The sequence below is a fragment of the Micromys minutus genome, assembly GCF_963924665.1.
Source record: "Micromys minutus genome assembly, chromosome: 13".
NCBI lineage: Eukaryota > Metazoa > Chordata > Mammalia > Rodentia > Muridae > Micromys > Micromys minutus.
This window is the reverse complement of record NC_137982.1, coordinates 35452989-35467552: the sequence shown is the minus strand read 5'-3', so window position 1 is coordinate 35467552 and position 14564 is coordinate 35452989. Positions and strand designations below refer to the sequence as shown.

Genomic DNA, 14564 nt, shown 5'->3' with positions numbered 1-14564 from the left:
CAGCCAGTTCGAAGGAGAGGTGTTATTGTGAAGCATTTTTGTGCAAATTATTTGCTATCTTAAGAGCTATTTCTTGTTATTTCTTTTCAGTCTAAAGTGACTGACAACACTTCCAAACCACTTGTTTCAGGTTGAGTGGCATTTCATTAAGGATTCCAAGTGAAGATCTCTCTTACTCTTTCATTAAGTCTACACACAAACTGTCTATGACACAACCACAGCTTGATTGTGTTTATGTCTCTACATTAACTACTTTTCAACTGTTTTGAGAAAAATCACTTTTGTTTTTCAATTACTTATTCAATTCTAAGAGAAACAGTTGTCAGAAATAGGTTTGCAGTGGCGCACGCTTGTTTTAATAGGTGTAAAATCAATTTGTAACTTTTATTTGAGAAAAGAGATCTGCCAAACTACTCACTGTTCCTTTAGTTATTGACTTTTGGAATCAATGGTATACTTAATTCCAAAGGAAATTTTTTTTTGTTCTTTCAAAAGCATGACAATGTCATTTGCCACCGAGTCAAACATATTATGTTGTGTTGATATTTTTCAGAAAATTATTTTTTTCAAACATCTTTTTTTTTTTTTAGATTTTAATTTTTTTCCCTGAAATGTTTCACCCATCACTTCAACATAATATAAATCAATTTCAGAATCAAAGTTTGCCGTGGTGAGGTCAATAATGAAACATATTTAGTATTAGAATGGAGAAACGGCAAAAGCTACACAGGAAACAGATGGGCCCACTATGCAACCAGATACTGTGGTAAAATAAAACTTATGGTTCAGTCTTTAAATCCTTTGCATTTTCTCTTGTGGTCGACTTCTTTCTTAATTCAACGCAAAATAGCCTAAGGGAGATCTATGATAGCTAGGTGTGTGGTGATGTTGGGTTCAACACTCTTGGGGCAAATGAACCACTGTTAACTAGCAAGATTTCTGTTTTTGTAAACAAGTACAGTGTTCGAGTTTTTGATTAAACGTAAAACGTCGGGATGAATTTACAACATGGAAGATATTGATGTAAATTGTAATCAGAGATGTACAGTTCCGGAGGGTACTCAGAACATCACTTAAAGCTACCAAACGCACAGTACTAATGGCCTGCCTTTGAAAACAAAACTGTTGAGTTGAAGTGTAGCCAACTAGGCAAAAACACATGGTTCCTGGGACCCCGTGAAATGAATATGTTATTTTGGGTCTACCTGAGGAGGGACAGAGATGAGAGAAGCCATTTAAGAGCGGTTCTGCTGTCTGCCTCTTTTGTTCTTGCCAGGGTGCCCATTTTTTTTTAAGTATTCAAACAAAGAACCACAAACCGCCAGTCACACCATAATACCAGCTTGTGTTTACATTTTCAGCTCTCCGGATCGTGATCCTATTGAGTGCACACAGAGCGAGTGCTCGCGTACACGCGCCCGTCCGCCATCAGGAGGATTGCAACTGTAAACACAAGCTGGTATTTTGGTGTGATCACGCTAATATGGCGGTTTGTGAGGTCAAGGGGTGGAAGGTGAACTATGGATCCAGAATTTTCTTGCTTTTGTCAGTTTAAGTCAGGCTGCTTACACAGTAGCTGCTTTTCAAACTCGAGTAGCAGCTATTTTCAAGAAATGAAAACCCACCTCAAATAATGAGAAGGCCAATGGTGGAGAAACACCTGCTCTCATAACGTTAAAAATGGAATGATGAAAGAGAAGCTCAATAGAGTGTAGAACGTAGCCATGAGTCCGTCACAATAAAAAGTGATGCGTAAGATAACCCACAGTCTTTAAAGGACATCTCATCTTGAGGGAAACCCACGTTGCTGGCTTGATATGTTGCTAAAAAAGTCCACTTAACCAAGGAGACTGAGAACCATACCCCGAAGGAAGAAAAGTAGGCCACGACTCAGGTGGAACGTAAAACATGTGTCCTCCTCTGCAGTTTAAGAAAGCGATAGTCTGCATCATTTAATTACAGGCAGATAATACATCCAGAACCAAGTGTGCTGGATGCAATCCTCAAGGTATGTAACTTGAATTTTATGCACCGTGGAAGCATCTTCAGTGGCAACAAAGTCAGAAATGGTGCCACAGCCCATCCGTCAAACACAAGAACTAAATCGCCTCCATCAGATTTATTGGAGATCAAATTCTACAGAAACAAAGGACTGCTACCAAATACAGAGGAATGATTTGCAGTCTTGGAGATAATGCCATACAGATAAATGCAAACATTCAGAATTCTTTTATTCTGTTAGGTTTCTAAGGTAATGCTGTTTTCCAAGCCATGAACTTTAGAAGGGCAAATGGAGAGTCAGAAATGGGGGTACATTTACTCTGCATTGTCTCACAGAGACCACCCATGCCTCTTGTGACAACACTATGATTTCTAGAGGTTCAGATGTTCTAAAAAGCTTAGGTGGCCTTTTACTCTGTTATAATCCTAAAGCTATCTCTAAGTATGGGAATTTTAGCCACATACATCCTCTGATTAGCATCTCTACGTAGTAAGTTATAATGAACAGCTGACAAATTCTTCCCTATCATGCACATTAATTCTTAGACAATCGTATAATAGATACATAACTATCTGTACACCGAGGAAAACCTACAAATAAATACCAAGGTAACTAAATAATCCATATTAGTTTAGTTTAAGGGAAGGCATTTCAAGGTTACCTTGTCCGTCAGATTAGCCCATCAGATCTTTAAAAAACTCTAAACTCCATTTGAACGGAAGCTGGAGTTCTTACAACACCTTCCTAGCTGGTGCTTGAGAAAGATGGCCGCCTGACAACAAGGATGTGGTGAGAGATGTTTGGTGCATGTGTGATTACACACTATGTGCATGAACTGCCCACAGAGAGCAGAAAAAAGTAGTGGATCCACCGGACCGGCCTTAATGGACGGCTATGAGCCACAGTGTGTGTCAAACCTGGGTCCTCTGTAAGAGTAGCCAGAGCTCTTAGCTCTGAACCATCTCTCTAAGGCCTCAAAATGTTTTGTTTTGGTTTGGGTTTTATTTAAAAAAAAAAAAAAAAGATTTGGTCTGGAGCAGTGATTCCTAACCAGTGGGTTGCAACCACTTTGGGGGTGGCCAAACTAAACCTTTCACAGAGGTCTCCTGAGCCCATTGGGAAAACACAGATATTTACATTACAATTTATAAACAGTAACAAAGTTACAGTTAAGAAGTAGCAGTTCACAAGTGCCTCTCCGGCTCCAAGGGAGTCAATGCTTTCTATTAGTTTAAACACACACATACGCTCATGCACATGCGTGCATACACACACACACACACACACACACAGAGAGAGAGAGAGAGAGAGAGAGAGAGAGAGAGAGAGAGAGAGAGAGAGAGAATAATTTGAAAACATCTTTAAGAAAAAAAAATTTAAGCCTGACAAAATGGTACATACCTCTAATCCCAGCACTTGGGAGGCAGAAGCAGGCAGGTCTCTGTGAGTTTGAGGTCAGCATGGTCTACATAGTGAGTTCCAGGACAGCCACCAGGACAGGTCTATATAGAGAGAACTTCTGAGATCAGAGAGAGGAAAGAATAGAGAGGGGAGAGGAGAACGGAGGGGACAGGAGGGGAAGGAAGGTGAGAGGAGGGAAGGAAAAGAGAAGAGAGGGTAGGGTAGGGGAGAGGAGAGGAGAGGAGAGGAGAGGAGAGGAGAGGAGAGGAGAGGAGAGGAGAGGAGAGGAGAGGAGGTGTCTCGGAAGACTTGCAGAGGATTTAATGAGTTGCTGGCAGCTGTGAGTCATCACATGGACCTAAAGTTCTCTAGACTCTGTCAGGAAGTACTTACTCTTAACCATTAATCATTCTGTATCCCTGCAAAACTTCTCTGAGGAAAAGGAATGGCTATTTCTGAATAATTAACTGTCATTAGGTTTTATTTCATATAATAGTTATACTTTTCATTTAGAATTTGTTTATGAACTGATTAATTGTGTTTCTTTTACTGAGCCCATAGGATTGAGTGGCAGCTATATGAGACAGGTGATTTCCCAGCTTTATTCTTTGCTGTCTTCACTAGAAGTCAGCTTAAGGGAGTTGGAGATTTAGATCAGTGCAAGAGCACCCTGAGTTCAGTCCTCAGACCTTCCAAACAAAAAATAAAAACAAGACAAAATCAGCCTAAAGTAGGCTTTGAAACAGCCTTAAATAAACAAATAAAGTCCCTCATTCAGTCATATAAGATACTTAACAAGAAGAGAGGCTCCCTGTCTTCAAGGAAGATCTCTGTTAAGAGTGGGCTTGGGCTTCAGAGAAAACCGTGGTGACTTATGGTAGATCTTCAGAATGTTCATAATGGAGATCAAAAATGTGCACCTGAAATACAGGGAGGGTTCACAGAGACAAGAAAGTCTAGGCCTGAATAACAGTGTAAAGGTTTTCTTTGGGAGGTAATTTTCTCTCGATAGGTTGTTATTTTTTTCTTCCTCCTCTTCCTTCTCCTCCTCTTCCTTCTTTTCCTTCCCCCTCCCCATCCCCTCCCCCTCCCCTCCTCACCCTCTCCCTCCCCTCCCCCTCCTTCTCCTCCTCCCTCGAAATTTAAAGTATTTCTCACAATAGAATGATGAGATAGCTAGGTTACACATTGCAGACACGCCCGTGTGAAAGAAAAGGGTGAGAAAAGTTGAGCAATAGCATTCAGTTGCAGCTCTCAGATGTGAGTTAAAAGTAGGAATGAGATTCGGACTCGGCAACAAGTATCTTCCGTGAAGTAAACAAATAACAAATGAGAAGTGAGGCCATGCTTAGTGGTGCATGACTGTGATCCCAACAATCAGGAGGCCGAGGCAGATGGATCTCTGTGAGTGTGCGATCTAGTTTCTACAGAGAGTTCAAGGCCAGCTGGATCTACGTGGTGAGACTCTGTGTCTAGTTTAATGGTAGGGTGTTTGCCCAGCATGCATGAGGCACTAGGTATGATCGCCAACACTAAGGGAGGAAGAGAACGGGAACATAGGAAGAATAGAACACACATTTAGTATTATCTCTTGAGATTTGTTATATACGTAAAGAAAAATATTAACTCGGTTATATGTTTTTCAACATAAACCAATTAGACAAAAAGTGCTAACTTGAGACATCTATTAGTTATAAGAATTTGAGAACTTTTTAGTTGGTGTTGTTTGTTTGAAACAGGGTTTCTCTGTGTAGCCCTGGCTGTCCTAGAACTTGCTATCTAGACCAGGTTGGCCTTGAACTCAGAGATCCATCTGCCTCTACCTCCTGTGCTCTGAGATTAAGGGTGTATTTTGATTTATTTTGGGGGCAGAAACAGTCAGTTACATCTGGAAGCTTAGTAATTATAATGCTATTGTAATAGTGAAAGTGTTAGTTGTTAGGGTAGCACAATAAAAACTCAAATTCGGAACCTACCAGAAGTCTTTAAAGAGACAAAGGCCACTTACTTTGTGATTAGGAAAGCAGAGGGTAGTTAGAGTTGGCTTATTTTTGAGCACCTTTGGAACCAGAGCAAACAGCATGTGGGACTTACGAAGGTGGCACTGACTGCTCTTCCAGAGGTCCTGACTTCAATTCTCAGCACCCACGTGGTGGCTCACAACCGTCTGTAATGGAATCCACCACCCTCTTCTGGTGTGTTTGAAGAAAGCAACAATGTACTTATATACATCAAGTAAATAAATCTTTAATTAAAAAGTTCCGACATAATTAATTGATCTGTTACTAATCTTCAGATGCATTGCTGTCTTACACAGTTGGGAAAAGACTACGCTTGCTGAACTGGACACATGTACATATACATTTCACTGAGCCAGAGGCAGGTGATTAAATAAAAATTAAACACAGAATTTTTTTTTTGTTTCTACCCAAACAGTGCAAATTGGTTGGTTTCACTGACAGGTTATGCTATATTTTTGAAAACAGACATTATCTCTTAAACCCTCACTCCCACACACCCTGGCTTTTAAAATCAAATGATAACAAGTTTGATTAACTTGCTTCAGGGGTCTAATTTAGATATTTTTGTTACTTTTCTTGTTCTTTGAACTATTACCAACTTTCCCTATCCTTTAAAATGTAAACAAGAAACAATTTTCAAATGAATATGTAAGTAATGCATGAAAAGAAAAAAAACCACACTTGCCTATTTAAGGTTACTTACAAAATTCCTCTAGGTCTTTCTGGACTTGAACTCATGTCCCATTTTGTTACCTACAGCGCTGAAAATGCAGACACATTCACCCTTCTTGTCCTCCTAAAGCCATTTTGTTGTTGTTTTTCTAGACTATGTTTCTCTGTGAAGCCCTGGCTGTCCTAGAACTCTCTCAGAGTGCTGGGATTAAAGGTCTGTGCTGCCCCGCCCAACCTCAAGCCATTTTTGATGATCTTTCAAACCATTTTTCTCCCTGTTCTTTTTGTCTCTTTACTTTTGTGCATCCCCACGCAGATGTTCCTCAGTCTCGGTTACCCATTGTGAGGTAAGAATATGGTAATTTCAGAGTGCATCAACGCATCTAGCCTACCAGCATAGCGCACTGAAAAATATCAGTTACCTTTCTTCATGATCTCCTGACTAGCAGGAGCTGCACCTCACCACTGCTACCCAGTACTGCAAGCAGCCATTATGTTGCATATTGCTAACCAGAAAAAAGAAAATTTAAACCTCAAAAGTCAGAGTAGTTTCCACAGGAGGTGTAAACTAAAAACTGCAGGTGAAGCCACAATTTGTTGGGGGTGGGGGTGGGGATCATCTATATTTCATTTGGTAACTTCGCCTGTCCCTGCTACTCTGGCAAACATCATTTTATGTTATCACTATCCTAATATGAAAATTATCTTATTTCTGCGACATTAACCACTCCTACTAAATTTGAAGAGTGAGATAGTATAGCTTTAACTGTTGTGAATTAACAGCATACATATTAATTATTTATTCTGGTTTCTAAGAGTCACTGTTCAGCCTCCTCACAGAAGGTTGTGGACCAAATTACTCATCAGTCTAAAAGTATCGCTAGATGATATTTTCCTTGGGGAGTAAAGAGGTGCATACATACCTGCTATATAATCAAAACTGCATTTATTACATGTTCAAAAGTCGTATAGAGAAAAGTGATAGAGAATAGTTAGAAAAGTTCTTTACACAGGAATGGGGCAGGAGTAAATAAATTGGCCTTTTCCCATAGCAATGTCTTGCAAAACTATAATAATGTGTCATTGTTAGAAAGCAGAAATAAAATTTTAATTTACTAAAGGTCAAGTGCAATGTGTGTGACATTTGTTATCTATGCTGCCGAAAGTCCACAGTTGTCTCACTCTGACACAGGATGCTGAGGTTTGGAAAAGAGAAACAGCTCTGGGTGACAGACAGGGCTGTTGGTTTAGTTCTCTGTTTTAAGTCCTTGACATCTCTTCTGTGGGCTGGTCGCATGACTTCCTCAGACCATATAATGTGGAAAGCAAGGAGTGTGTGTTCAATTGAGACTTAGGAAATGCACCAAGTTGGAGGTCAGGGATGAAGGGGTAACCATGTTGAAAATAGTTTGTACTTGGGCTAAGGAAGCCTTGGGGCAGTAGGAAGATTGGCATGAGTCCCTGACTTGCCTGGGCTACTGTGTGAGACTATATCTCAAAACAAAAAACAAGAGGTGGGGGGGAGGGGAAGGAGAGGGGAGAGGAAGGGGAGGGGAAGGGAATAGGGAGAGTCAAGTCCCTCTTATCCCTCTGTCTTCCTGACATCCAGCAGAGGATAATGGCAGTGGCTGTCAGCCTGAGAAAGGCACAGTAGTTCTAAAATTGTCCAGAGAGAGGGACGTTCAGTTTGTCACCAGAACACTGTAGTCTCTCAGCTGACGAAGAAACTCAAAACACAGGAATAAATGTTTGCTGCTGTGAGCTGCTGCAATCGTGGGAGTGTTAGCACCAGAGTCACATGGCTGAAAAAGATATGAGGCAGGAAAGAGAAACCAGAAGCTTGAGTATAACACAACCAAGAACTTGGTAGGAAAAATATGGAGTGTTAAAGGGTGTGGCAATATTAACTAGAAAACCAAAGGAAAAGTGTGCTTGAATCTCTAAGTTACACTTTAAAGAAGACATATGCACAGATTAAAATATGATAAAAAGGTAAAAGCATAAATATACTTAGAATAAAATATAAGACTTTTTTTTTTAAAGAAGCACTTGTTGACTAATAACAAAATATGTACTCCAAAGGAATCAGAAGACTAGGATAAAATAGTTAATTCCCAACTGTAGAAAGCCATGGTGGGTCTTAATGGTAAGTTTTATTAGTAATTATCTAGAAATTAAGAGACTAATGAGATATCATTTTTCACTTAAAATGTAAAAGAATTTTAAAATAAACTTACCAACTACCTAGAAAATAGTCAAGAGTATAATTACTATGATCTTCAAAAATAATGCTACTTTTTTTTTTTTTTTAATTTTAGAAGTGTGTGTTGGGGCTGGAGAGATGGCTCAGTGGTTAAGAGCACTGACTGCTCTTCCAGAGAACCTGAGTTCAGGTCCCAGGCACCACATGGTGGTTCACAACTATCTGTAATGGCGTCTGATGCCCTCTTCTGGTGTGTCTGAAGACAGAGATCGTGTACTCAATAAAATAAATCTAAAAGAAGAAGGAGAAGAAAGAGAAGTGTGTGTTGATGGGTGGATGCCATGGGGGATGGTGGTGGTGCCAATGTTATTTGGGAGTTGGTTCTTGTCTTCAATCAAGAAGGTTGAAGGTCTCTAGTTCTTTTCTGCCTAGTGTTCTTCTTATTTACCCTCCTTTTGTCTTTCCGAATGAGTGCGTGCGTGCGTGCATGTGTGTGTGTGTGTGTGTGTGTGTGTGTGTGTGTGTATGTTTCAAGACAGCCTTGAATTCCCAATCCTCCTGCTAAGATGACACGTGTGCACCATCCTAGCCCATGACTGACATTTATAGACATCCTCTACCACAGCCCATATCAACTCACTCTATTAAAGAAGTAATAGTGCACTAAATGTAAATTTATCCATTGTAAATAACGCGTTCATTGTAAAAACATAAATGTTAATCAACAGGAGAGTCATCGGCTCGTGTGGTGGTATGCACTTCAAATTGTGTTTGGGAGGCTGATGCAGAAGCTTATCCACTTTGAGATCAGCCTTGATTATACAGTGAGCACCTGGCCATCACAAGAGCTTGCCTCAAAGCAAAACAATGGCAACAACAAAGGAAAAAAATTCAACAAAAATCAAACCAGAAGATCCATCAACACATTATAGGACATCCATAAAACCAAAAGCATTTTAGCACCAGCCGTCAAGATCTACGCAGATTGTGGGCTGCTAAGTGAAAACATCAGTGGAATGGAGGGCGTAAAGTAGGCCTCCTATAAGTAGTTGGTTAGGGGAAGCCATTTAGTTAGGGTTCCTATTATTGTGATGAGATGTCATGACCCAGGCACTTAATGAAAGAGAACATTAATTTGGGGCCTACAGGTCTGGAGGGCTAGAGTCTATGACCCACCACAGTAGAGCACAGCGGCAGGCAGGTACGGTGCTGAAGTGTTAGGTGAGAGCTTACATCTGGAGCCTCAAGCACAGGTGATTTGTGGTATGCCCTTTTGAAACCTTGAAGCCTGTTTCCAACTACACAGCCCCTTCAACACTTCCTAATCCTTCCCAAACAGTTCCTCCATAGGGGACCAAGTACTCAAAATTATGAGCCACTGGGTGTCATTCTCATTCAAATAGCACCCCTTCAAACAGAAGTGATTTTGCTAGGGCTGCTGATCGTCCCCTAGAACATAAGTGATAAGACACTATTGCTGAAGACACTACGTGTTATAGTCACAAGACATAGAGAAATGTGGAACTGACAGAGAACCCCCCCCCACACTTGCTGTCTACGATGCTCTTCAACCTGAAGGTGGAGAATTGTTGTCAAGTCTTATTCAGTTATTCATGCTATTCTACCGACTGGCCAGTGAAGAAGTGCCCATTGGTAAGTCAGTAATGAACATTAGGCCTCTGAAACATTTCTCTACCCCCTAGAATTAATTCTTGAAGAATAAGCCAAATATCACCAAATAGTTTATTGCTATTTATGAGGAAAAGAAAAAGATTCATGATCGATTTTTATATAAGAACACATAGTAGTGTTATCTAGAACTGAAGAGGCTGAGGAAAAACAGTGAGTTCTAGACCAGCCATGGAGCTGGCATGGGCGTGTGCGCTTACACACTCACATACATGTATCATACCGTGCAACAACAGCAGCAGCACCACACACACACACACACACACACACACAAACATGCATACACGGTGGGGGAGAAACAGTTAGACAGACAGACAGACAGTCGGAGACAGAGAGAAAGGGTGGGAGAGATATTTAACCACATAATAAAGCATTTCACTAAAACAAACAAACAAACAAACAGAGAAAAACTCGTTCCATGGACTGGAGAGACGGCTTAGCGGCTAAGACCATTGGTTGCTCTTCTAGAAAATCCAGATTTGATTTCCAGCACCCACATGGAGGCTCACAACAATCTGTAACTCTAGTCCCCAGGGACCTGATGTCCTCTTCTGTCCTCTGCAGGAACTGAATACAGTGCCTAAACTCACATGAAGGCAAGATACATGTGCACATGAAAGGAAGGTTAAAAATATTTGAATGCTTTTTGTGATTAGGACATTATAGTTAGAGAAAGTAGCAATAAAATACTTGATTTTGAAAATAAAAATAAACATTTAAAGAAGTATCTATAAATATGAAGTCTGCAGGCTCCAAAATAGGTCATATCTGTTCTTTTCAAGGTTCTCATAAATTATTCATGGAATTCACATATGTACTAATATTTTTTGTTCCTTTCTTCTTTTAGAAAATAACAGGTATTACTTCACTCTGAATATTTTTGGTAGTAACTATTTTCTTAAGCCATGTTTCTACGACTAAAAACTTACATATAAAGGAAAAGTTATATTCACCGAACTTAGTACGTTTCTATAATAAACAAATAATGTTACCCTAAACTCGAATGGAATGATTACTTTAGGAACATATTTAAAATTAAAGGCTATAACATCCAAAGCACAATGTCACCCTCGAGTAGTTAGAGATTAAAAAATTGAGAAAACTTTTTAATTAAGCAAGTTGAATTCACAAACGATTATGTATTGCATGTCTTTTATTTCTGAATACCAGACTGCAGCTACAGAAGCAGACTGAGCTACAAACTAATAAACTACAGAACGTGTACAGAGCCTACATAAGAAAAGTTCCATGATGTTATGTAAGACCACACAGTTTTAAATAAACCTTTTTCAAAAAAATTTTGTTTATGGGGACGGATTTTTGTCTGCATGCTTGCGATGCCAGTAGAGACCAGAGGAGGGCACCAAATACCCAAGGACTGGAGTTACAGACAGCTGGGAGCTGCAATGTGGGTGCTGGGAATTGAACGTGGATTCTCTGGAAGAGCCGTCAGTGATGTTAGCTGCTGAGCCATCTCTCCATCTCCTTGGATTCTTTTTTTTTTTTTTGGTTTGTTTTTTTGTTTTTTGTTTTTGTTTTTTTTTGTCTGTTTGTTTTTTAAAAGAAGAGCTGGGCATGTTATCATACGCTTGTAGTCCCAGAAGAGAGAGTTGGAGGCTAGGCAGGGCTGTACAGTCAGATACTCAATAAGAATCAGTCAATCAATCAATCAAACAAACAAACAAGGCGTTTTGAGGGGAGGGAAAGTATTTTAGTATTATAAATTTGCCTCAAACTCAGACCTGTCTGATTCGGGGGACCAGATGACGGACCCGGTCTGCTTGGAGGCCAAGTACGACCAGGGCCTGTGCCGCCAGACCCGCCATCAGTACCGCGCTCTCATCAACTCCGTCCAACAAAACCGGGTGATACTGAACGCCGGTGACAAACAGAGATCCTCGAAGAAGCTAACACTTGGTTTAATGAAGTGTCACGAGCAAGAGAAGCAGTTGTCGATGCCCAGTTTCTCGTTCTGGCTTCAGACTTGGGCAAAGAGAAAGCCAAACAGCTGTGTTCTGGCCTGAGCTCATTTGATATGTTAAGATACGTCGAAACTCTACAGATACATATGGGTGTAAATCCACTAGAAGCTGAAGAATTCATCTGTGACGAACACAGAACTGATATTGAATTAATTGTCTATGACTCCTGGGACGTATCAGGCAAAACAGCAGGAAACACCTTTACTAAAACACATACATTCCACTTTCTATTGGGTTCGATACATGGAGAATTCCCTGTGCCAAAGCCACGAACTGATGGTCCAAGACAACCTCGCACGACAGAAGAGCAGCGGGCAATGCTCAGTTGGATGCATGGAAGAATCTCATCAAGAAGCAACTGAGAAAGAAGTAGAGAGGATCTTGGGATTGTTGCAGACATACTTTCAAGAAGACCCTGATACTCCAATGTCGTTTTTTGATTTTGTGGTTGATCCACATTCTCCCCCCCCCCCCCTACAGTGGAAACCATCTTCCAAGTCTCCCTTCATCATATGGGTTGGTTTTGCAAGAATAAGACTCGACCAAGACCGACTGCCAATAATAGAGCCAGTGATTAGTGAAGATAATGAGGGAACTGACCAAAACATTCAAATTAGGAGTCAAGGAATGATAGCTTTGAGTTATCATGACTGGGAGGAGATTGTGAAGACTTTGGAGATTTCTGAGCCTGTGATCTCTCTGAGTAAGAGCCAGCAGTGGCTAAGTGCCTGACGCCAGCTGAAGACGGAAGGCAACAGTGAAATCCTGAGTGAAAAGCAGCATGTATTGTGTATATGTATGATTAAATGTTTTCAAAGATGAAGATTTGTTTTAGTAAAATGCAGCTTTTGATAGTTGTAGATTTATGTTAAGGCAATACATGATTAGACAAGAAGAGAAAACGGAAGAGGAGGATTCAGGGAGTAAAATGGAAGAGGAGTAGTCAGGGAGCAAAAGAGAAGAGGAGGAGTCAGAGGAGAAAGGGGAGAGGACTTGGGGGGGGGAGGGGAAGAGGACTGTTCACTGCAAGTGAGAGGGATTTCCTAGGAGGGGTAATCTGCCCAAAATAGACTGCAGCTTGTTTTCTTAATTACTGAGTTGTGTTTTCATTGATTAGGTTTATTTGGGTTGAAGAGGAAAATGCAACAAATTGGCGATTGGGTTGAAAAGGATATTGCAACAGATAGTTATTGGATTTGTCATGGTTGTCTTTGATTAAAAGAAATCCACTGCCATAGTCACAATAAAAATAAATAAATTTGCCTCAATTTATTTGTAAATTCATTATAAATCTGCTTATGTTCTCCAAAGGATTTTCAAATTAACCATGGCACTACTCTTCCCCTCCCTCCATTCTTCCCTCCCTCCCTCCCTCCCTTCCTCCCTCTCTCCTTCCCTCCCTCCCTCTCTCCCTCCCTCTCTCCCTCCCTCCCTCTCTCCCTCCCTCCCTCCCTCCCTCCCCTTCTCTCTGTCTGTCTCACCCACACCTGCACACGCAGAGACCAGAGGACATCTGACATCTCACCATCGTTCTTTGCTTCATTGCCTTAAGGCAGTTGTCTCTTGCTGAAATGGAAGCTTTCTGGGTGATGCAGGTGACTAGTGAGTTCTCAGGTTCCACCGGTCTCTTCCCCACCAGTGATGGGGTTACAGACTTGCACGGCCACATTCAGATTCTACATGGGTGCTGAGATCTGATTTCAGGCCCTCACGCTTGCTCTACGTGCTTTTCTTACCAACTGAACCATCTCCCCATCCCCAAGACTCCAAATGGGTTTTCCTAAGAAGACAGTAGACTTCTTATGAAAAATTTAGGCCATGAAGAAGTTAAGTAAGAAATACAGTCCTAACCTACATCCTTCTTCTTTGGTCCAGCTCCCCAGAGAGATATCGTGTACGAGGTCTTATTAATTGTGCTAAAATGTAGAATGTATGGCCTTAATCATTTGATGTATGAGGTTCAGTGGGATTCACCCTGTGCGCTTCCAGCACGTTTTCATTTTGTACAGCCGAGAGGCTTAGCATCTACTGGACCAAGTTCTTCTTTCTCTTCTTACCCGACACCATCCCTAGAAACTGGCTTACTCTAGATTACTCTTATGAGTGAGAGTGCTGTATTTATTCTTTTGTGTATGATTGACTTTTTAATTAATTAATTTAGAGACAGGGTCTCATGTGGCCTAGACTGAGTTCAAGCTCTCTGTGTGGTGAAGGATAACCTGAAGTGTCAGCTCCTTCTCTCTCTGTGCACTTGCCTGTACCACTATGTTGACTTTAAATGGTACTGGGGATTGAGCCCAAGGCTTTCTGTCTTCAAGGGAAGCATTTTACCAACACAGCTAAATCCTCAGCCCAAGATTTATTTATTCATTTGTTTTTGAAACCGGCTCGCTATGTAGCCCTGGCTGACCTGGAACTTAATTTGACCAGGACAGTTTCAACACATAGGGAATCCTGCCTCTGTCACCCCATCCCCCACCCCTAATGCTGGGATTAAATGTGAGCACCGTCAGGCTCAGCAAGCTCCAGTTTAAAAAAAAAAAAAAAAAAAAAGCTATTAACACTGGTAAGAGTAATGCTTTATCATGGTAGAA

General features: G+C 40.8%; 1 protein-coding gene across 1 annotated transcript in view; it reads left to right on the top strand.

Annotated features, from left to right (window-relative positions):
- LOC308429181 (non-structural maintenance of chromosomes element 4 homolog A-like) overlaps window positions 1–12702 on the top strand; it is a gene marked incomplete at both ends in the record, with an annotated part of 34851 nt that extends 22149 nt beyond the window's left edge. The window contains 5 exon segments of the mRNA XM_080927928.1: window positions 1362–1489; window positions 1963–2008; window positions 11729–11872; window positions 11875–12289; window positions 12291–12702. Coding sequence (XP_080784054.1) covers window positions 1362–1489; window positions 1963–2008; window positions 11729–11872; window positions 11875–12289; window positions 12291–12702 — 1145 coding nt within the window.
- Window positions 12703–14564: the final 1862 nt, after the last annotated feature.